Genomic DNA, 23,055 nt, shown 5'->3' on the forward strand with positions numbered 1-23,055 from the left:
TGTGGGTCTGACCACACGGCAGTTGAAGGTCCGGGTACGTGAGCACGTGCTGGGTATACAGGCGGCAGCCTCCTGCGCGGACGTAGCCACCCTTAAGACCTTGCCGCGCCATTTTAGAGAATTCCATCATAGTGATAGTACACTATTGCGCGTCCGTGGCATTGATCTCTTACATATTAATATCAGAGGGGGCAATTTGGCCAAGCGTCTGGCGCAATTGGAAACAAGGTGGATATGGACATTGCGGACAACCCACCCTAATGGATTGAATGAGAATATCTCATTTGCTCCTTTTCTGTGATCCTCCTTCATGATTGTTGAGCATTTCGGCTCCCATCTCAAGTGTTATGTACATTGTTTTTAATCTGTTTTTAATCTTTCAGTATTTAATTATTCTGTGTTTATCGTTATTTAGGTTGATCTATATTGGTGTTATTGATATGGATAGGTGAAGATATACCTGAATAACGTCATGCCAGCGGGATGTGTGTCAGCTCATCTGTCGCCCTGTTCTATATATATATGTGTGTTTTATGTTTTTTGTATTTATGTATTATATATTGTTGCATGTTGTTGGGTGTTTAATATGTAATTTTGTATATGGTTTTCTCTGTTGAGGGGTTTTTGTATTATTTATGTATATATTTTTTGTCATTTTCTGTTATTTTCTTTTGTTGTTATTATTATTTATTGCTGCATACGTTATTATTTTTTATGTATTGTAATATGTGGAGCAATGATGAATCTATATTTATTGATTAAGAGATGTTGTTCTATGAGGGTTCTTCCCTCTATATGTGCTCCTTCATTTGGGTCCGGTTTTCTCCCCTGATTACTTTGCCCTGTTATGTTCATGCAGACGCTGCCCCTGTAGTTTGCTGCCGCGGCGTTTCCGTCGCCATGGATACCGGATCACGTGAGCCCGCGTGTTTCCGGCTCCGGTTGGCGGCGTGTGCGCCGTGGTTGGCAATAGTCGCCGATGTCGGCGTCCTCACTGCCGCATGGGACTGTATCACGTGTTCTTACACGTGTTTCCGGCTCCGGCGGGTAGGGGTGGCTCCGTGGTCGGCGGCATCTGCAGGTGCTGCGTCTCCGAGTGTGTAGGTAATTATCTCTGGGTTGGCCCTACTAGAGAGTGTGTGTGTATATATAGATGGCTGTCTCTGTCTGTTCCCTGCGCCCCCTGAGGAAGGAGCCGGTCTGTGGCTCCGAAACGCGCGTCGGGGTGGGCTCTGGGTCCCCCGTTGCCAGGCATACCAGGTAATGTGTGTCACTCTGCCCTGCTACATTGTTGTCGCCTGGTTGGATATCGGGTCATGGTACCAGCATTATAATTGTATATATTTTTCTGCCCATACTTATGGATTGATATCCTTCATTATTGGAGTATGGTATGCTTTGGCTATGGGTGGGATCTTGGGCCCTTTGTTTTATGTATTTTCACTTGAGTTCCTTTGTCTCCATACTTGTGTCCTCTGTATTTGTTCTGATATACTTTTTTATTGTATATTAATAAAGTTTATATTTTTATGGGATTTTTCTGCATTATATGTGGTGATTAGGATTACTAAACAGACAGAGGATAGGAAAGGTATCTTTGCGGTCAGCACAAAAAACTACAAAAGACCACGCAGAGTGTGCAAAAAGACCTCCGCACCGACTAACGGTGCGGAGATGCCACTCTGCATCCCAGAGCTTCCAGCTAGCAAGACAAAATCATGATAACCAGCTGGACAAGGAAACAATGAACAAATAATAACTATCAGGAACTTAGCTTCTGCTGGAGAAGACAGGTCACCAGAAAGATCCAAGAGCGAACTGAACCAATGCAGGAACATTGACAGCTGGCATGGAGTAACGATCTGAGTGGATTTAAATAGAGCAGCCAACCAAAGGATAAACCACGTCACCTGTGTAAGGAACCTCAGAAGCAGCAGCTTCACTCATAGCCACCAGAGGGAGTCCATGGACAGAACTCGCCGAAGTACCATTCACGACCACAGGAGGGAGTTCGACAACAGAATTCACAACAGTACCACCCCCCCCCCCCCTTGAGGAGGGGTCACAGAACCCTCACCAGAGCCCCCAGGCCGATCAGGATGAGCCAAATGAAAGGCACAAACTAGATCGGCAGCATGAACATCAGAGGCAAAAACCCAGGAATTATCTTCCTGACCATAACCCTTCCACTTGACCAGGTACTGGAGTTTCCGTCTCGAAACACGAGAATCCAAAATCTTCTCCACCACATACTCCAACTCCCCCTCGACCAACACCGGGGCAGGAGGATCAACGGAGGGAACCATAGGCGCCACGTATCTCCGCAACAACAACCTATGGAACACATTATGAATGGCAAAAGAAGCTGGAAGGTCCAAACGAAATGACACAGGATTAAGAACTTCAGAAATCTTATATGGCCCAATGAAGCGAGGCTTAAACTTAGGAGAGGAAACCTTCATAGGAACATGACGAGATGACAACCAAACCAAATCCCCAACACGAAGTCGGGGACCAACACAGCGCCGGCGGTTAGCGAAACGTTGAGCCTTGTCCTGGGACAATGTCAAATTGTCCACCACATGAGTCCAAATCTGCTGCAACCTGTCCACCACCGTATCCACACCAGGACAGTCCGAAGGCTCAACCTGCCCTGAAGAGAAACGAGGATGGAAACCAGAATTACAGAAAAAAGGAGAAACTAAAGTAGCCGAGCTGGCCCGATTATTAAGGGCGAACTCAGCCAAAGGCAAGAAGGACACCCAATCATCCTGATCAGCAGAAACAAAGCATCTCAGATATGTCTCCAAAGTCTGATTAGTTCGTTCGGTTTGGCCATTAGTCTGAGGTTGGAAAGCCGAAGAAAAAGACAAATCAATGCCCATCTTAGCACAAAAGGACCGCCAAAGCCTCGAAACAAACTGGGAACCTCTGTCCGAGACGATGTTCTCTGGAATGCCATGCAAACGAACCACATGCTGGAAAAACAATGGCACCAAATCAGAGGAGGAAGGCAATTTAGACAAGGGTACCAAATGGACCATCTTAGAGAAGCGATCACAAACCACCCAAATGACCGACATCCTTTGAGAAACAGGGAGATCAGAAATAAAATCCATGGAAATATGCATCCAGGGCCTCTTCGGGACCGGCAAGGGCAAAAGCAACCCATTGGCACGAGAACAGCAGGGCTTAGCGCGAGCACAAGTCCCACAGGACTGCACAAAAGAACGCACATCCCGTGACAAAGAAGGCCACCAAAAGGATCTAGCCACCAAATCTCTGGTACCAAAGATTCCAGGATGACCAGCCAACACCGAACAATGAACCTCAGAGATAACTCTACGAGTCCATCTATCAGGGACAAACAGTTTCTCCGTAGGACAATGGTCAGGTCTATCAGCCTGAAACTTCTGCAGCACGCGCCGCAAATCAGGGGAGATGGCAGACAAAATTACCCCCTCTTTAAGAATACCCGCCGGCTCCGGAACACCCGGAGAGTCAGGCACAAAACTCCTTGACAGGGCATCAGCCTTCACATTCTTAGATCCCGGAAGGTATGCAACCACAAAATCAAAACGGGAGAAAAAGAGCGACCATCGAACCTGTCTAGGATTCAACCGTTTGGCAGACTCGAGATAAGTCAAATTCTTGTGATCCGTCAAGACCACCACGCGATGTTTAGCTCCTTCAAGCCAATGTCGCCACTCCTCGAATGCCCACTTCATGGCCAACAACTCTCGATTGCCAACATCATAATTGCGCTCAGCAGGTGAGAATTTTCTAGAAAAGAAGGCACATGGTTTCATCACCAAGCCATCAGAACTTCTTTGCGACAAAACAGCCCCTGCTCCAATCTCAGAAGCATGAACCTCGACCTGAAACGGGAGCGAAACATCTGGCTGGCACAACACAGGGGCAGAAGAAAAACGACGCTTCAACTCCTGAAAAGCCTCTACAGCCGCAGAAGACCATTTGACCACATCAGCACCTTTCTTGGTCAAATCAGTCAACGGTTTAGCAATACTAGAAAAATTAGCGATGAAGCGACGGTAAAAATTAGCAAAGCCCAGGAACTTCTGCAGGCTCTTCACAGATGTCGGCTGAGTCCAATCATAAATGGCCTGAACTTTAACAGGGTCCATCTCGATAGTAGAAGGGGAAAAAATGAAACCCAAAAATGAAACCTTCTGAACACCAAAGAGACACTTTGACCCCTTCACAAACAAGGAATTAGCACGAAGGACCTGGAACACCTTTCTGACCTGCTTCACATGAGACTCCCAATCATCCGAAAAGACCAAAATGTCATCCAAATATACAATCATGAATCTATCCAGGTACTCTCGGAAGATGTTATGCATAAAGGACTGAAACACAGATGGAGCATTAGAAAGCCCGAATGGCATAACCAGGTACTGAAAATGGCCCTCGGGCGTATTAAATGCTGTTTTCCACTCATCGCCCTGTTTAATTCGCACAAGATTATAAGCCCCTCGATGATCTATCTTGGTGAACCAACTAGCCCCCTTAATCCGAGCAAACAAATCAGACAGCAGCGGCAAAGCATACTGAAATTTGACTGTGATCTTATTAAGAAGGCAGTAATCAATACAAGGTCTCAAAGAGCCATCCTTCTTGGCCACAAAAAAGAACCCTGCTCCCAATGGTGACGACGACGGGCGAATATGACCCTTCTCCAAGGATTCCTTTATATAACTCTGCATAGCGGCGTGCTCTGGCACAGATAAATTAAACAGACGGCCCTTAGGAAACTTACTACCAGGAATCAAATTAATAGCACAATCGCAATCCCTATGAGGAGGTAGGGCACCGGATTTGGGCTCTTCAAATACATCCCGGTAATCTGATAAAAACTCAGGGACTTCAGAAGGAGTGGAAGGCGAAATTGACAGCAATGGAAGATCCCCATGTACCCCCTGACAACCCCAGCCGGACACAGACATAGATTTCCAATCCAACACTGGATTATGGACCTGTAGCCATGGCAACCCCAAAACGACCACATCATGCAGATTATGCAACACCAAAAAGCGAATATCCTCCTGATGTGCAAGAGCCAAGCACATGGTCAATTGAGTCCAGTACTGAGGCTTATTCTTGGCCAAAGGCGTAGCATCAATTCCTCTCAATGGAATAGGATACTGCAAGGGCTCCAAGAAAAAACCACAGCGCCTGGCAAACTCCAAGTCCATCAAATTCAGGGCAGCGCCTGAATCCACAAATGCCATAACAGAATAGGACGACAGAGAGCAAATCAGAGTAACGGACAAAAGAAATTTAGACTGTACCGTACCAATGGTGGCAGACCTAGCGAACCGCTTAGTGCGCTTAGTACAATCGGAGATAGCATGAGTGGATTCACCACAGAAAAAACACAGCCCATTCCGATGTCTGTGTTCTTGCCGTTCAGCTCTGGTCAAAGTCCTATCACACTGCATAGGCTCAGGCCTATGCTCAGAGAATACCGCCAGATGGTGCACAGCTTTGCGCTCACGCAAGCGCCGATCGATCTGAATGGCCAAGGACATAGACTCATTCAGACCAGCAGGCGTGGGAAATCCCACCATGACATCCTTAAGGGCTTCAGAAAGACCCTTTATGAAAATTTCTGCCAGGGCACACTCATTCCACTGAGTAAGCACAGACCACTTTCTAAACTTCTGACAGTACACCTCCGCTTCATCCTGACCCTGACACAAAGCCAGCAAGATTTTCTCTGCCTGATGCACTGAATTTGGTTCATCATAAAGCAATCCAAGCGCCAGAAAAAACGCATCAAAATCACACAATGCAGGATCTCCTGGCGCAAGGGAAAATGCCCAGTCTTGAGGGTCACCACGCAACAAAGAAATAATGATTTTTACTTGTTGAACGGGGTTACCAGAGGAGCGGGGTTTCAAAGCTAGAAACAGTTTACAATTATTTTTGAAATTCAAGAACTTAGATCTATCCCCAGAAAATAAATCAGGAATAGGAATTCTAGGCTCTAACATAGGATTCTGAACCACAAAATCTTGAATGTTTTGTACCCCTGCAGTGAGATGATCAACACAAGAGGACAGACCTTGAATGTCCATATCTACACCTGTGTCCTGAACCACCCAAAGGTTTAGGGGAAAAGAAAGACAAAACACAGTGCAAAGAAAAAAAAATGGTCTCAGAACTTTTCTTATCCCTCTATTGAGATGCATTAATACTTTGGGCCAGCTGTACTGTTATGGACCTGGTGGTTAGGAGCACCCGGCACGACCTGATAGTTAAACTCACACAGGACAAGCTCTGGGATGTGGGAGCTCTGCTGACCGCAGGCCCTAATCCTATCACCACAACTAGAAATAGCCGTGGAGCGTTCCTGACTCTCCCTAGACGCCTCTTCACAGCCTAAGAGCTAGCTAGCCCTAGAGATAGAAAATAAAGCCTACCTTGCCTCAGAGAAATTCCCCAAAGGAAAAGGCAGCCCCCCACATATATTGACTGTGAGTAAAGATGAAAGTCACAAACGCAGAAATGAAACAGGTTTCAGCAAAGGGAGGCCAGACTTACTAAACAGACAGAGGATAGGAAAGGTATCTTTGCGGTCAGCACAAAAAACTACAAAAGACCACGCAGAGTGTGCAAAAAGACCTCCGCACCGACTAACGGTGCGGAGATGCCACTCTGCATCACAGAGCTTCCAGCTAGCAAGACAAAATCATGATAACCAGCTGGACAAGGAAACAATGAACAAATAATAACTATCAGGAACTTAGCTTCTGCTGGAGAAGACAGGTCACCAGAAAGATCCAAGAGCGAACTGAACCAATGCAGGAACATTGACAGCTGGCATGGAGTAACGATCTGAGTGGAGTTAAATAGAGCAGCCAACCAAAGGATAAACCATGTCACCTGTGTAAGGAACCTCAGAAGCAGCAGCTTCACTCACAGCCACCAGAGGGAGTCCATGGACAGAACTCGTCGAAGTACCATTCACGACCACAGGAGGGAGTTCGACAACAGAATTCACAACACAGTTGTCAATGTTCCTTGTGAAGTGTTTGATCACTTTCTGGCTTCTCCTGCTAGCTGCCAAATTCAGCAAAGATAAGTGTTTGGTTTTTTGTGTCTGTGGCACACTGCTGTGTGCTTGTTTTTGTTTGTATTCCTGCTCTGATTGTAGGATTCGCTGGAGTTGCAGATATACGCTCCTACATCTTTAGTTAGATGTAGGAAGTTTTTCTATATTCTGCTGTGGATATATTTGAAGGGTTTTAATACTGACCGCACAGAACTCTGTCCTATCCTGTCCTATTTAGCTAGAGTGGCCTCCTGTGCTAAATCCTGTTTTTCTGCCTATGTATGTTTTTTCCTCTCCGACTCACCACCAATATTTGTGGGGGGCTGTCTATCCTTTGGGGATCTGCTCTGAGGCAAGATAGTATTCCTATTTCCATCTTTAGGGGTATTTAGTCCTCCGGCTGTGACGAGGTGTCTAGGATTGTTAGGTACACTCCACGGCTACTTCTAGTTGCGGTGTTAAGTTCCGGATTGCGGTCAGTACAGTGAGCACCTTCTCCAGTGAACGTTCTCATGCTGCTCCAAGGTCACCGGATCATAATATCAAAGTGCTCACCACACATCTAGATAAGTTCCTTGAGGGGGTCTAGTTTCCAAAATGGGGGTCACTTGTGGGGAAACTCCAATGTTTAGGCACACACGGGCTCGCCAAACGCGACATGGTGTCCGCTAACGATTGGAGCTAATTTTCCATTCAAAAGTCAAATGGCACTCCTTCCCTTCCAAGCCCTGCCGTGCGCCCAAACAGTGGTTTACCCCCACATATGAGGTATCAGTGTACTCAGGAGAAATTGCCCAACAAATTTTAGGATCCATTTTATCCTGTTGCCCATGTGAAAATGAAAAAATTGAGGCTAAAAGAACATTTTTGTGAAAAAAAAGTACTTTTTCATTTTTACGGATCAATTTGTGAAGCACCTGAGGGTTTAAAGTGCTCACTATGCATCTAAATAAGTTCCTTCTGGGGTATAGTTTTCAAAATGGGGTCACTTGTGGGGAGCTCCAATGTTTAGGCACACAGGGGCTCTGTAAACGTGACATGGTGTCCGCTAAAGATTGGAGCCAACTTTTCATTGAAAAAGTCAAATGGCGCTCCTTCCCTTCAGAGCCCTGTCGTGCGCCTAGACAGTGGTTCCCCCCCACATATGGGGTATCCGCATACTCAGGACAAATTGGACCACAACTTTAAGGGTCCAGTTTCTCTTTTTACTCTTGGTAAAATAAAAAAAAATGTTGCTAAAAATAATTTGTGTGACTAAAAAGTTAAATGTTTATTTTTTCCTTCCATGTTGCTTCCGCTGCTGTGAAACACCTGAAGGGTTAATAAACTTCTTGAATGTGGTTGTGGGCACCTTGAGGGGTGCAGTTTTTAGAATGGTGTCACTTTTGTGTATTTTCAGCCATATAGACCCCTAAAACTGACTTCAAATGTGAGGTGGTCCCTAAAAAAATGGTTTTGTAAATTTCGTTGTAAAAATGAGAAATCGCTGGTCAAATTTTAACCCTTATAACTTACTAGCAAAAAAATTTTGTTTCCAAAATTGTCCTGATGTAAAGTAGACATGTGGGTAATGTTATTTATTAACTATTTTGTGTCAGATAACTCTCTGGTTTAACAGAATAAAAATTCAAAATTTGAAAATTGTGAAATTTTCAAAATTTTCGCCAAATTTCCGGTTTTGTTTTCACAAATAAACGCAAAAATTATCGACCTAAATTTACCACTAACATGAAGCCCAATATGTCACGAAAAAACATTCTCAGAATCGCTGCGATCCGTTGAAGCGTTCCTGAGTTATTACCTCATAAATGGACAATGGTCAGAAATGCAAAAAAGGTCATTAAGGTCAAAATAGGCTGGGTCATAAAGGGGTTAAAGGGGTAATTTGAAGTACTATACTTTTTTTGAGTAGGCAGGTAGAGTTCACTATATTTGGGATTATCAAGGAAAATTATTATTTTTTATTTTTTTTACTATGGGCAAAAAGACTCCTCCTGCCAACGATTCAGCTGCTCCACATCAACAGAGCAGTTTTTCCTCTTCCGAATTACTCTGTTGACAATTGGCTCCCTGCAGTTAGGCAGCGGGGAGCCGGCTGTCAAACAGCATGACAACAGCAGTCACAGGCTGCCTACAGAGCAGAGGAAAAAGAAGCTGCTGCTCTGTCGACATGACATCAGCAGAGGCTGCAGAGTCACCAGCATGAGCGGTCTGGTCTGTTACTGCTTTGTACCAACAGGCAGGTAGGTAGAAACTATATGCCTGTTAGTACCCATAGTAAAAATAAAATAGAAAAGATAGTCACGGATAACCCCTTTTAGGGGGCACTTTGAATGTTATTATAGGGATGTAGTCTATACTGGTTAGTGGGGTCAAATTAAGTACTATATATACGCCCATCTGACTTACTTTTCTTCTATTGTCTCTTTTCAGGAAGCTCTGAGGTATCATAACCAGACCACCCGACACAAGGAGCTGTTACAGTTTGCCCGAGATTTCCTGCACCGAGATGACGATGAGGTAAAAATGAAGTAACCTTAATTCATGTACAAAACAATCAACCTTATAGAAGACACAGTAGCACAGCCCATAGTTACTAATGAGCTTCTGTATACACTTATTGTAGGGAATGGTCTTATCAAGACATTCAAAGGAAAGCAGTCCATGTAAAGAATATGACCAGGGTCCTGCAAAGGGGAAAACACTCTTACAGATGGCACTTTGTTTTGTTTTTTTTAAAAAGGGGAGTCCCAATAAGGAGACATCCACTATCTATCATCCCGAACATGGACAGGAGGTGCCTCTATTCTGCCCAGCTTCTTCTCTAGTACACCCTATGTTAGTACTGACAGCAGGATCATACAGGATTTTGGTGGTCATCTTCTACTATATAAAGCTGAATGTGTGGGTGTGTGTGTGTGTGTGTGTGTGTGTATGTGTGTATGTCCGGGATTGGCATCTGCACCGTCGCAGCTACAGCCACAAAATTTTGCACAGTCACATGTCTGGACCCCGAGAGCGTCATAGGCTATATTGTGAGGCGAAATTTTAACCCCGCGCGTTCCAATTCACCAAACAATTTTGCTCCTATCTACATAATGGGGAAAAAAGTGAAAGGAAAAGTGTTGGAGGCGTCGCAGCTACAGCCACAAAATTTTGCACAGTCACACGTCTGGACCCTGAGAGCGTCATAGGCTTTGTTGTGAGGTGAAATTTTAACCCCGCGCTTTCCAATTCACCAAACAATTTTGCCCCTATCTACATAATGGGGAAAAGTGAAAGGAAAAGTGTTGGAGGCAAATTGACAGCTGCCAGATGTGAACAAGGGGGACTTAAAGAATGATAGTGATGGCGCCAAAGAGTATATACCGATCAGTTGCTAAGGTGGGGCCCCGACATGAGATACTCACCACACACGGGGATATGAACACACACACAAAATGCGCCACACACTACCACGTGCTTGAACACATATACCACCCTCAGCACACATTTCACTACACATACACCAACCTCGCCACGTAAAAGTCAAAACACAAAAGTCACCGCTCAAAACTCGCCACGCGCAAAACTCGCCACATGCAAAAACTAGGCTCACGCAAAACTCGCCACAAGTGCAAAACTCACCTCATGGAAAACTAGCCACGCGCAAAACTTGCACACGCGAAAAAATTGCCACATGCACAAAATTTGCAACACATGCAAAAGTTGCCTCACACAAAACTTGCACATACTCAAAAGGCACCACATATAAAACTCGCCACGTGCAAAACTCGCCATGCGCAAAACTTGCTGCACACAACTTACTACTAGGGTTGAGCGACCTTCACTTTTATAGGATCGGGTCGGGTTTCACGAAACCCGACTTTTGGAAAAGTCGGGTCGAGTGAAATCGGCCGATCCTATAAAAAAGTCGGGGTCGGCCGAAACTCGAAACCCAATGCAGTGCATTGGGTTTCCATGGTTCCCAGGGTCTGAAGGAGCGGAAACTCTCCTTCAGGCCCTGGGATCCATATTTAAGTGTAAAATATAGAATTAAAATAAAAAATATCCTTATACTTACCCTCTGACGCGCCCTGGTACTAACCGGGAACCTTCCTTCCTTAGAATCAGCCTTCCAGGACCTTCGGTGACGTCGCGGGTGACGTCGCGGCTTGTGATTGGCCGCGCGGCCGCCCATGTGACCGCTCGCGCGGCCAATCACAAGCCGCGACGTCACCCGCGACGTCACCGAAGGTCCTGGAAGGGCTGATTCTTAGGAAGGAAGGCTGTCGGAAGGAAGCAGGGCGCTTCCGAGGGTGAGTATATTCCTATTAGGTATATACTCACCCTCGGAAGCGCCCTGCTTCCTTCCGACAGCCTTCCTTCCTAAGAATCAGCCCTTCCAGGACCTTCGGTGACGTCGCGGGTGACGTCGCGGCTTGTGATTGGCCGCGCGAGCGGTCACATGGGCGGCCGCGCGGCCAATCACAAGCCGCGACGTCACCGCGACGTCACGGCAAGGTCCTAGAAGCGCGGATTCGAAGGAGGAAGGCTGCCGGTTAGTACCAGGGCGCGTCAGAGGGTAAGTATTGCAATATTTTTTATTTTAATTCTATATTTTACACTTTAATCTGAATTCCGATACCAATTCCCGATATCTTAAACATATCGGGAATCGGGATCGGAATTCCGATTCCAAATTCAAAAGATCGCCGACTTCATGGCCGACCCCCCACTGGGGTCGGGTCGGGTTTCATGAAACCCGACCTTGCCAAAAGTCGGCGACTTTTGAACAATTTCGACCCGTTTCGCTCAACCCTACTTGCTACACTAACCTGACACATGCAACTCGACACACAAAAAGTTGCTACACGCATGTTGCCACACAAAACTCATCTCACAAAAGTCGCTACATGCATGTCGCCACACACAACTCAACACACACAACTTGACAAACGAAACTCGCCCTAAAATACACACAAGTCTGGTATTATCCTTCAAAAATAAAAATCTGATTAATAAGCAGACAAACTACAAGAGCAACAAATGTACCATATAGGAAATACGGCAGCTGTCAGTCACATGACCTGTCTATTATGTGTATGTGTGAGCTAATATATACTGCCAGGGGGAGGGCTTCCTGTTGGCTGGGGATTTATCAGGCTGCCAATTTATCTTACAAATACTGAGGTAAAAATACTGAGCAAATAACGTGTGAACGAGGTCTAATACAGGAGATCACACAGGTATATACTATATACAGGGGAGATGACACACAGATATATACTATATACAGGAGAGATGACACACAGGTATATATTATATAGAGGAGGAGATGACATACAGGTACATACTATATACAGGAGGAGATGACATACAGGTATATACTATATACAGGAGGAGATGACACACAGGTATATACTATATACAGGAGCAGATTACCTACAGGCATATACTATATACATGAGAAGATGACATACAGGTATATGCTATATATAGAAGATGACATACAGGTATATACTATATACAGGAGGAGATGACACACAGATATATTCTATATACAGGGGAGATGACACACAGGTATATACTATATACAGGAGGAGATGACATACAGGTATATACTATATATAGAAGGAGATGACATACAGGTATATACTATATATAGGAGATGACATACAGGTATATACTATATATAGGAGGAGATTACATACAGGTATATACTATATACAGGAGAGATGACATACATGTATATACTATATACAGGAGATGACATACAGGTGTATACTATATATAAGGGAGATGACAAACATGTATATACTGAGGTGAAAATGAGAGGTGTGAGGTGAAAATGAAAAGGTGTGAGTGCAAAATGAGAGGAGTGAGGGAAAATGACAGATGTGAGGTCGAAATGACAAGTGTTAGGCGGGAATGAGAGGAGTGAGGGAGAAAATGAGAGGTGTGAGGGAGAAAATGAGAGATGTGAGGGGGAAAATTAAAGATGTGATTGGGAAAATGAGAGGCATGATGGGAAAATAAGAGAAGTGACGTGCTATAACTAACCACAGATATTTACTATGCCCAGGCAACGCCGGGCTCTTCAGCTAGTCTAATATATAAAGCTGAATGTGTGTGTGTATGTGTGTGTGTATGTGTGTATGTCCGGGATTGGCATCTGCACCGTCGCAGCTACAGCCACAAAATTTTGCACAGTCACACGTCTGGACCCTGAGAGAGTCATAGGCTATGTTGTGAGGTGAAATTTTAACCCCGCGCGTTCCAATTCACCAAACAATTTTGCCCCTATCTACATAATGGGGAAAAAGTTAAAAGAAAAGTGTTGGAGGCAAATTGACAGCTGCCAGATGTGAACAAGGGGGACTTAAAGAGTGAGAGCGATGGCGCCAAAGAGTATATACCGTACAGTTGCTAAGGTGAGGCCCTGACATGGGATACTCACCGCACACGGGAATATGAACACACACACAAAATGCGCCACACACTACCACGTGCTTGAACACATATACCACCCTCAGCACACATTTCACCACACATACACCAACCTCGCCACATAAAAGTCGAAACACAAAAGTCGCCGCTCAAAACTCGCCACACGCAAAACTCGCCACATGCAAAACTAGGGTCACGCAAAACTCGCCACACGTGCAAAACTCACCTCATGGAAAACTCGCCACATGCAAAACTTGCACACGCGGAAAAATTGCCACATGCACAAAAGTTGCAACACATGCAAAAGTTGCCTCACACAAAACTTGCACATACTCAAAACGCACCACACAAAAAACTTGCTACGTGCAAAACTCGCCATGCGCAAAACTTGCTGCACACAACTTGCTACACTAACCTGTCACATGCAACTCGACACAAAAAGTTGCTAGACGCATGTCACCACAGAAAACTCATCTCACAAAAGTCGCTACATGCATGTCGCCACACGCAACTCAACACACACAACTTGACACATGAAACTCGCCCTAAAACACACACAAGTCTGGTATTATCCTTCAAAAATTAAAATCTGATTAATAAGCAGACAAACTACAAGAGCAACAACTGTACCATAAATACGGCAGCTGTCAGTCACATGACCTGTCTATTATGTGTATGTGTGAGCTACTATATACTGCCAGGGGGGAGGGCTTCCTGTTGGCTGGGGATTTATCAGGCTGCCAATTTAGCTTACAAATACTGAGGTAAAAATACTGAGCAAATAAAGTGTCAACGAGGTCTAATATAGGAGGAGATGTCACACAGATATATACTATATACAGGAGGAGATGACACACAGGTATATACTATATACAGGGGAGATGACACACATATATACTATATACAGGGGAGATGACACAGGTATATACTATATACAGGGGAGATGACACAAACATATATACTATATATAGGGAAGATGACACACAGGCATATACTATGTACAGGAGGAGATGACATACTGGTGTATACTATATACAGGGGAGATAACATACAGGTACATACTATTTACAGGAGGAGATGACATACAGGTACATACTATATACAGGGGAGATGACACACAGATATATACTATATACAGGAGGAGAAGACACAGGTATATACTATATACAGGAGGAGATGACACAGGTATATACTATATACAGGGGAGATGACACTCATATATACTATATACAGGAGGAGATGACACACAGATATATAATTTATAAAGGAGCATATCACACACAGGTATATACTATATACAGGAGGAGATGACACACGTATATACTATATACAGGATGAGATGACATACAGGTACATACTATATACAGGAGGAAATGACACACAGGTATATACTATATACAGGAGCAAATGATACACAGGTATATACTATATACAGGAGGAGATGACTTACAGGTATATACTATATACAGGAGGAGATGACACATGTATATACAGGAGGAGATGACATACAGGTATATACTATATAAAAGAGGAGATGACATACAGGTATATACTATATAGGAGAAGATGACATACAGGTATATAGTATATACAGAAGAGATGACATACAGGTATATACTATATACAGGAGGAGATGACATACAGCAGGTATATACTATTTACAGGGGAGATGACATACATGTATATACTATATACAGGAGATGACATACCAGTGTATACTATATATAAGGGAGATGACAAACATGTATATACTGAGGTGAAAATGAGAGGTGTGAGGTGAAAATGAAAAGGTGTGAGTGCAAAATGAGAGGAGTGAGGGAAAATAGTGGAGTGATCGGAAAATGACAGATGTGAGGTCGAAATGACTAGTGTCATGGGGGAATGACAGGAGTGAGGGGGAAAATAAGAGGTGTAAGGGAGAAAACGAGAGATGTGAGGGGGAAAATGAGAGGTGTGATGGGAAAATAAGAGAAGTGAGGTGCTATAACTAACCACAGATATTTACTATGCCCAGGCAACGCCGGGCTCTTCAGCTAGTCTAAAATAAAAATAAAAACTATTAAAAAGTACTTGCTTTGTGCACAGTAAATCCAATAACAGGCAGTGGTACAGTTTTAAAGGGTACAGATGTTGTTGTCCCAATGGGTACCCCGATACCCAAGAGGCCTAAAAGTTACTGTACTGCATCATAGCTTAGTAGCCATAAAATAATGTGTGCGAACTGAGGAGCCCTGAAAGGTTTATTGTGTTTCTCTTGTCAGAAGTTTTGATTGCTCGGGGTGCAGATGCTGAGACTCACACAAAGGCCACGTTCAGTATTTGGTCAGTATTTTAGGCCAAAACCATGAGTGGGTGATAAATACAGAAGTGGTGCATATGTTTCTATTATACTTTTCCTCTGATTGTTCCACTCCTGGTTTTGGCTTACACATACTGATGTAAAATACTGACCAAATACTGAACGTGTGAACATGGCCAAATAGTAAACCACATACATTTCCCTCTCTCTGGGCTGAGGGGGGGAAAGCTGTTTAGTGCCACAAGGCATCTTGATAAGTATCGTAAATGCTGCATTTATTCTCAATTAGTTTTTTTGCTTATGCAGAAAATCTGCGATTAACAGTTCAAATAAAATGGATGTGATTTCATGAAAATTTGTGACTACTGTGCATTTTAAGATGGTACTTTTTCCAACTTGGTTTATATGCGGAGCCTGAGAAAATGCATGTTGTTTTTTAAGAGCAGAATCCCAGCTTCTCTGAACTAAAAAAAAAATAAAACTCCTTAAAATCTGCACCAAAAATGTATTAATAAAAAGTAGTGAAACACACATTTATTAGGACACATTGCTATTGTGTAGAAAAAAAATGCATCGGAAGAAAAAAAAAAGGCAACTGTTTTGCATGTGGAAATATGACCTAAAAGGTTTTGCACAGCATCCTCAGAACTTCGATCTCTACCATGAAAATAGGCAGGGTTGAATCTTTATAAATTACAGAGGGATGAACATATGAATGAGGCGCTGAGCTCTTCACAGGTACAATATCCACAGATGGCAGATAATATTCTGTTGGGCCCAACTCTTCTGGTATCTGAGGAAATACTGCAGTTGCCCCCATGAACCGGACTTTGATTGCTCCTTATTGTTGTGATCTAGAAGTAAGCCATTGATTGCCATAGTGACTGGTATTTATTGTGAGGAGTCATGGACAGATAGGGAACAACCTACCTCCTGTAGTACCAGACCCAAACAGTATTAACCCGTGAACTACTGAGCCACTTTGCACGCTAATGACATCTTTTTTTTTTTTTTTTTTTTAAAGTCTGACTGCTGTCAGTTTATGAGGTAATAACTCTGGAACACTTCAACGGGCCCCACAGATTCAGTGTGTTAGGGGTCGAGTTCCCGCCTCTGCACAGGGGGAATCTCGAGCCATCTCCTCTGTGGTCTCCCATTCCTCTCCAGCCGCAGTGGAGCCTGCTCAGCAGAGACATCAGTCCCAGTGTCTGGCTCAGCCTGATACTGTGCCAATGGTTTCTGCTGCTTTCCCAGGCTCAGTCATTGTAGCCAGTACTGGTCAGCGGCGAGCAGACATCTCTTGGACTAAGTCCTGCTTTTTCCCTTCTGAGCATGCCCGGGTAAGACCTCTCATTGGAGGTCAGGGGTCAGGGGAAGAAAAACATTAGACTTGAACAAAGGAAATCCAGGAAAACATACTCAGAAGGGAGGTAAGAACATTTCTAAAACAATCCACAGCGAGGAGATTGGAACAAAACAAAATCCTCTAAACTGCATGCTCGCAAACGCCAGAAGCCTGACAAACAAGATGGAAGAACTAGAAGCAGAAATATCTACAGGTAACTTTGACATAGTGGGAATAACCGAGACATGGTTAGATGAAAGCTATGACTGGGCAGTTAACTTACAGGGTTACAGTCTGTTTAGAAAGGATCGTAAAAATCGGAGAGGAGGAGGGGTTTGTCTCTATGTAAAGTCTTGTCTAAAGTCCACTTTAAGGGAGGATATTAGCGAAGGAAATGAGGATGTCGAGTCCATATGGGTCGAAATTCATGGAGGGAAAAATGGTAACAAAATTCTCATTGGGGTCTGTTACAAACCCCCAAATATAACAGAAACCATGGAAAGTCTACTTCTAAAGCAGATAGATGAAGCTGCAACCCATAATGAGGTCCTGGTTATGGGGGACTTTAACTACCCGGATATTAACTGGGAAACAGAAACCTGTGAAACCCATAAAGGCAACAGGTTTCTGCTAATAACCAAGAAAAATTATCTTTCACAATTGGTGCAGAATCCAACCAGAGGAGCAGCACTTTTAGACCTAATACTATCTAATAGACCTGACAGAATAACAAATCTGCAGGTGGTCGGGCATCTAGGAAATAGCGACCACAATATTGTGCAGTTTCACCTGTCTTTCACTAGGGGGACTTGTCAGGGAGTCACAAAAACACTGAACTTTAGGAAGGCAAAGTTTGACCAGCTTAGAGATGCCCTTAATCTGGTAGACTGGGACAATATCCTCAGAAATAAGAATACAGATAATAAATGGGAAATGTTTAAGAACATCCTAAATAGGCAGTGTAAGCGGTTTATACCTTGTGGGAATAAAAGGACTAGAAATAGGAAAAACCCAATGTGGCTAAACAAAGAAGTAAGACAGGCAATTAACAGTAAAAAGAAAGCATTTGCACTACTAAAGCAGGATGGCACCATTGAAGCTCTAAAAAACTATAGGGAGAAAAATACTTTATCTAAAAAACTAATTAAAGCTGCCAAAAAGGAAACAGAGAAGCACATTGCTAAGGAGAGTAAAACTAATCCCAAACTGTTCTTCAACTATATCAATAGTAAAAGAATAAAAACTGAAAATGTAGGCCCCTTAAAAAATAGTGAGGAAAGAATGGTTGTAGATGATGAGGAAAAAGCTAACATATTAAACACCTTCTTCTCCACGGTATTCACGGTGGAAAATGAAATGCTAGGTGAAATCCCAAGAAACAATGAAAACCCTATATTAAGGGTCACCAATCTAACCCAAGAAGAGGTGCGAAACCGGCTAAATAAGATTAAAATAGATAAATCTCCGGGTCCGGATGGCATACACCCACGAGTACTAAGAGAACTAAGTAATGTAATAGATAAACCATTATTTCTTATTTTTAGGGACTCTATAGCGACAGGGTCTGTTCCGCAGGATTGGCGCATAGCAAATGTGGTGCCAATATTCAAAAAGGGCTCTAAAAGTGAACCTGGAAATTATAGGCCAGTAAGTCTAACCTCTATTGTTGGTAAAATATTTGAAGGGTTTCTGAGGGATGTTATTCTGGATTATCTCAATGAGAATAACTGTTTAACTCCATATCAGCATGGGTTTATGAGAAATCGCTCCTGTCAAACCAATCTAATCAGTTTTTATGAAGAGGTAAGCTATAGGCTGGACCACGGTGAGTCATTGGACGTGGTATATCTCGATTTTTCCAAAGCGTTTGATACCGTGCCGCACAAGAGGTTGGTACACAAAATGAGAATGCTTGGTCTGGGGGAAAATGTGTGTAAATGGGTTAGTAACTGGCTTAGTGATAGAAAGCAGAGGGTGGTTATAAATGGTATAGTCTCTAACTGGGTCGCTGTGACCAGTGGGGTACCGCAGGGGTCGGTATTGGGACCTGTTCTCTTCAACATATTCATTAATGATCTAGTAGAAGGTTTACACAGTAAAATATCAATATTTGCAGATGATACAAAACTATGTAAAGCAGTTAATACAAGAGAAGATAGTATTCTGCTACAGATGGATCTGGATAAGTTGGAAACTTGGGCTGAAAGGTGGCAGATGAGGTTTAACAATGATAAATGTAAGGTTATACACATGAGAAGAAGGAATCAATGTCACCATTACACACTGAATGGGAAACCACTGGGTAAATCTGACAGGGAGAAGGACTTGGGGATCCTAGTTAATGATAAACTTACCTGGAGCAGCCAGTGCCAGGCAGCAGCTGCCAAGGCAAACAGGATCATGGTGTGCATTAAAAGAGGTCTGGATACACATGATGAGAGCATTATACTGCCTCTGTACAAATCCCTAGTTAGACCGCACATGGAGTACTGTGTCCAGTTTTGGGCACCGGTGCTCAGGAAGGATATAATGGAACTAGAGAGAGTACAAAGGAGGGCAACAAAATTAATAAAGGGGATGGGAGAACTACAATACCCAGACAGATTAGCGAAATTAGGATTATTTAGTCTAGAAAAAAGACGACTGAGGGGCGATCTAATAACCATGTATAAGTATATAAGGGGACAATACAAATATCTCGCTGAGGATCTGTTTATACCAAGGAAGGTGACGGGCACAAGGGGGCATTCTTTGCGTCTGGAGGAGAGAAGATTTTTCCACCAACATAGAAGAGGATTCTTTACTGTTAGGGCAGTGAGAATCTGGAATTGCTTGCCTGAGGAGGTGGTGATGGCGAACTCAGTCGAGGGGTTCAAGAGAGGCCTGGATGTCTTCCTGGAGCAGAACAATATTGTATCATACAATTATTAGGTTCTGTAGAAGGACGTAGATCTGGGGATTTATTATGATGGAATATAGGCTGAACTGGATGGACAAATGTCTTTTTTCGGCCTTACTAACTATGTTACTATGTTACTATATGCTCAGGTACTGCTGCAGCTCCCATTGGTCTTCTAGGAAGGTCCTGAAGTTGCTCCGGTATTGTAGCAACTTCCATTGGTCCTCTAGGAAGGTCCTGAAGCTGCTGCAGCTATAAAAGGTTTGCATGGCCGCAGGGCCATGCGCTAGTATCACTTCATGTTATGAGCTTGCAAATTGTGGTCGCGCCTGTATGTTTGTATTTAGGGACCCAGCTGAAATAAGCCCCTAGAATACCGGCACCTCCGGTGAGGAGTTTTTGTGTGCTTCTCTGTGTGCGTGACAACTGACTGCCATCAGCTCAGCAGTTAGCTGTGTTCCCCTGTAACGGTTTCTTTTCTGTGTGACTGAGTGAAGTAACTGAGTTCACTTATACCGCCATATAGTGCCGTCATTTTCTAGCAGCAGGTTGTCTCCTGAACGGTGCACCCCAGGCTGCGAACACACCAATTATAACATCCATATTAACTTGGTGCGTTCCGCCAGTCCTCACACTGTGATTTTTTTTCCTGACATATTGTACTTCATGACAATGGTAGCATTTCTTTGATATGACTTGCATTTATTTGTGAAAATGTCAGAAATTTGGAGAAAATGTTGAAAATTTCACAATTTTCAAACTATTAATTCTTATGCCCTTAAATCACAGAGATATGTCACACAAAATAGTTAATAAATAATATTTCCCACATGTCTACTTTAGATCAGCACAATTTTTGAGACAAATTTTCTTTTTTAGGAAGTTAGAAGGGTTAACAGTTGACCAGAAATTTCTCATTTTTCCAACGAAATGTGCAAAACCATTTTTCTTTTTTTCTTTTTCTTTTTTTTTTAACCCCTCTGTGACCTTAGACGTACTATCCCGTCGAGGTGCCCTGGGCTTATCTGACCCTGGACGGGATAGTACGTCATAGCCGATCGGCCGCGCTCACGGGGGGAGCGCGGCCGATCGCGGCCGGGTGTCAGCTGCTTATCGCAGCTGACATCCGGCATTATGTGCCAGGAGCGGTCACGGACCGCCCCCGGCACATTAACCCCTGGCACACCGCGATCAAAGATGATCGCGATGTGCCGGCGGTGCAGGGAAGCACCGCGCAGGGAGGGGGCTCCCTGCGTGCTTCCCTGAGCCCCCCGCAGCAACGCGATGTGATCGCGTTGCTGCGAGGGTCTCCTCACCTCCCTCCCTGCTCGAGCCCCGGATCCAAGATGGCCGCGGATCCGGGTCCTGCAGGGAGGGAGGTGGCTTCACAGAGCCTGCTTAGAGCAGGCACTGTGAAGGCTGCAGCGCTGCATGTCAGATCAGTGATCTGACAGAGTGCTGTGCAAACTGTCAGATCACTGATCTGTGATGTCCCCCCCTGGGACAAAGTAAAAAAGTTAAAAAAAATTTTTCCAAATGTGTAAAAAAAATAAAAAAAAATATTCCAAAATAATGAAAAAAAAAAAAAAAAAATATTATTCCCATAAATACATTTCTTCATCTAAATAAAAAAAAAAAACCAATAAAAGTACACATATTTAGTATCGCCGCGTCCGTAACGACCCGACCTATAAAACTGTCCCACTAGTTAACCCCTTCAGTAAACACCGTAAGAAAAAAAAAAAAAAACGAGGCAAAAAACAACGCTTTATTATCATACCGCCGAACAAAAAGTGGAATAACACGCGATCAAAAGGACAGATATAAATAACCATGGTACCGCTGAAAGCGTCATATTGTCCCGCAAAAAAAGAGCCGCCATACAGCATCATCAGCAAAAAAACAAAAAAGTTATAGTCCTGAGAATAAAGCGATGCAAAAATAATTATTTTTTCTGTAAAATAGTTTTTATCGTATAAAAGCACCAAACCATAAAAAAATGATATAAATGAGGTATCGCTGTAATCGTACTGACCCGAAGAATAAAACTGATTTATCAATTTTACCAAACGCGGAACGGTATAAACGCCTCCCCCAATAGAAATTCATGAATAGCTGGCTTTTGGTCATTCTTCCTCACAAAAATCGGAATAAAAAGCGATAAAAAAATGTCACGTGCCCAAAAATGTTTTCAATAAAAACGTCAACTCGTCCCGCAAAAAACAAGACCTCACATGACTCTGTGGACCAAAATATGGAAAAATTATAGCTCTCAAAATGTGGTATTGCAAAAAATATTTTTTGCAATAAAAAGGGTCTTTCAGTGTGTGACGGCTGCCAATCATAAAAATCCGCTAAAAAACTCGCTATAAAAGTAAATCAAACCCCCCTTCATCACCCCCTTAGTTAGGGAAAAATAAAAAAAAATGTATTTATTTCCATTTTCCCATTAGGGTTAGGGTTAGGGCTAGGGTTAGGGCTAGGGTTAGGGCTAGGGCTAGGGTTAGGGCTAGGGTTAGGGCTAGGGTTAGGGTTAGGGCTAGGGTTAGGGCTAGGGTTAGGGTTAGGGTTAGGGTTAGGGCTAGGGTTAGGGCTAGGGCTAGGGCTAGGGTTAGGGCTAGGGCTAGGGTTAGGGCTAGGGTTAGGGTTAGGGCTAGGGTTAGGGCTAGGGTTAGGGTTAGCGTTGGGGCTACAGTTAGGGTTGGGGCTAAAGTTAGGGTTAGGGTTTAGATTACATTTACAGTTGGGAATAGGGTTGGGATTAGGGTTAGGGGTGTGTCAGGGTTAGAAGTGTGGTTAGGGTTACCGTTGGAATTAGGGTTAGGGGTGTGTTTAGATTAGGGTTTCAGTTATAATTGGGGGGTTTCCACTGTTTCGGCACATCAGGGACTCTCCAAACACGACATGGCGTCCGATCTCAATTCCAGCCAATTCTGCGTTGAAAAAGTAAAACAGTGCTCCTTCCCTTCCGAGCTCTCCTGTGTGCCCAAACAGGGGTTTACCCC

General features: G+C 43.6%; 1 protein-coding gene across 1 annotated transcript in view; it reads left to right on the forward strand.

The window, feature by feature from the left end:
• The window catches only part of P3H4 (prolyl 3-hydroxylase family member 4 (inactive)), a 63,945-nt gene that overhangs the window by 37,280 nt on the left and 3,610 nt on the right, over nt 1-23,055 (forward strand). The window contains exon 6 of the mRNA XM_069751540.1: nt 9,512-9,598. Within this exon, the coding sequence (XP_069607641.1) occupies nt 9,512-9,598 (87 nt within the window). The remainder of the gene's footprint in view (nt 1-9,511; nt 9,599-23,055) is intronic.

The sequence above is a fragment of the Ranitomeya imitator genome, chromosome 2 (genome assembly GCF_032444005.1).
Source record: "Ranitomeya imitator isolate aRanImi1 chromosome 2, aRanImi1.pri, whole genome shotgun sequence".
In the NCBI taxonomy this organism is placed as follows: domain Eukaryota; kingdom Metazoa; phylum Chordata; class Amphibia; order Anura; family Dendrobatidae; genus Ranitomeya; species Ranitomeya imitator.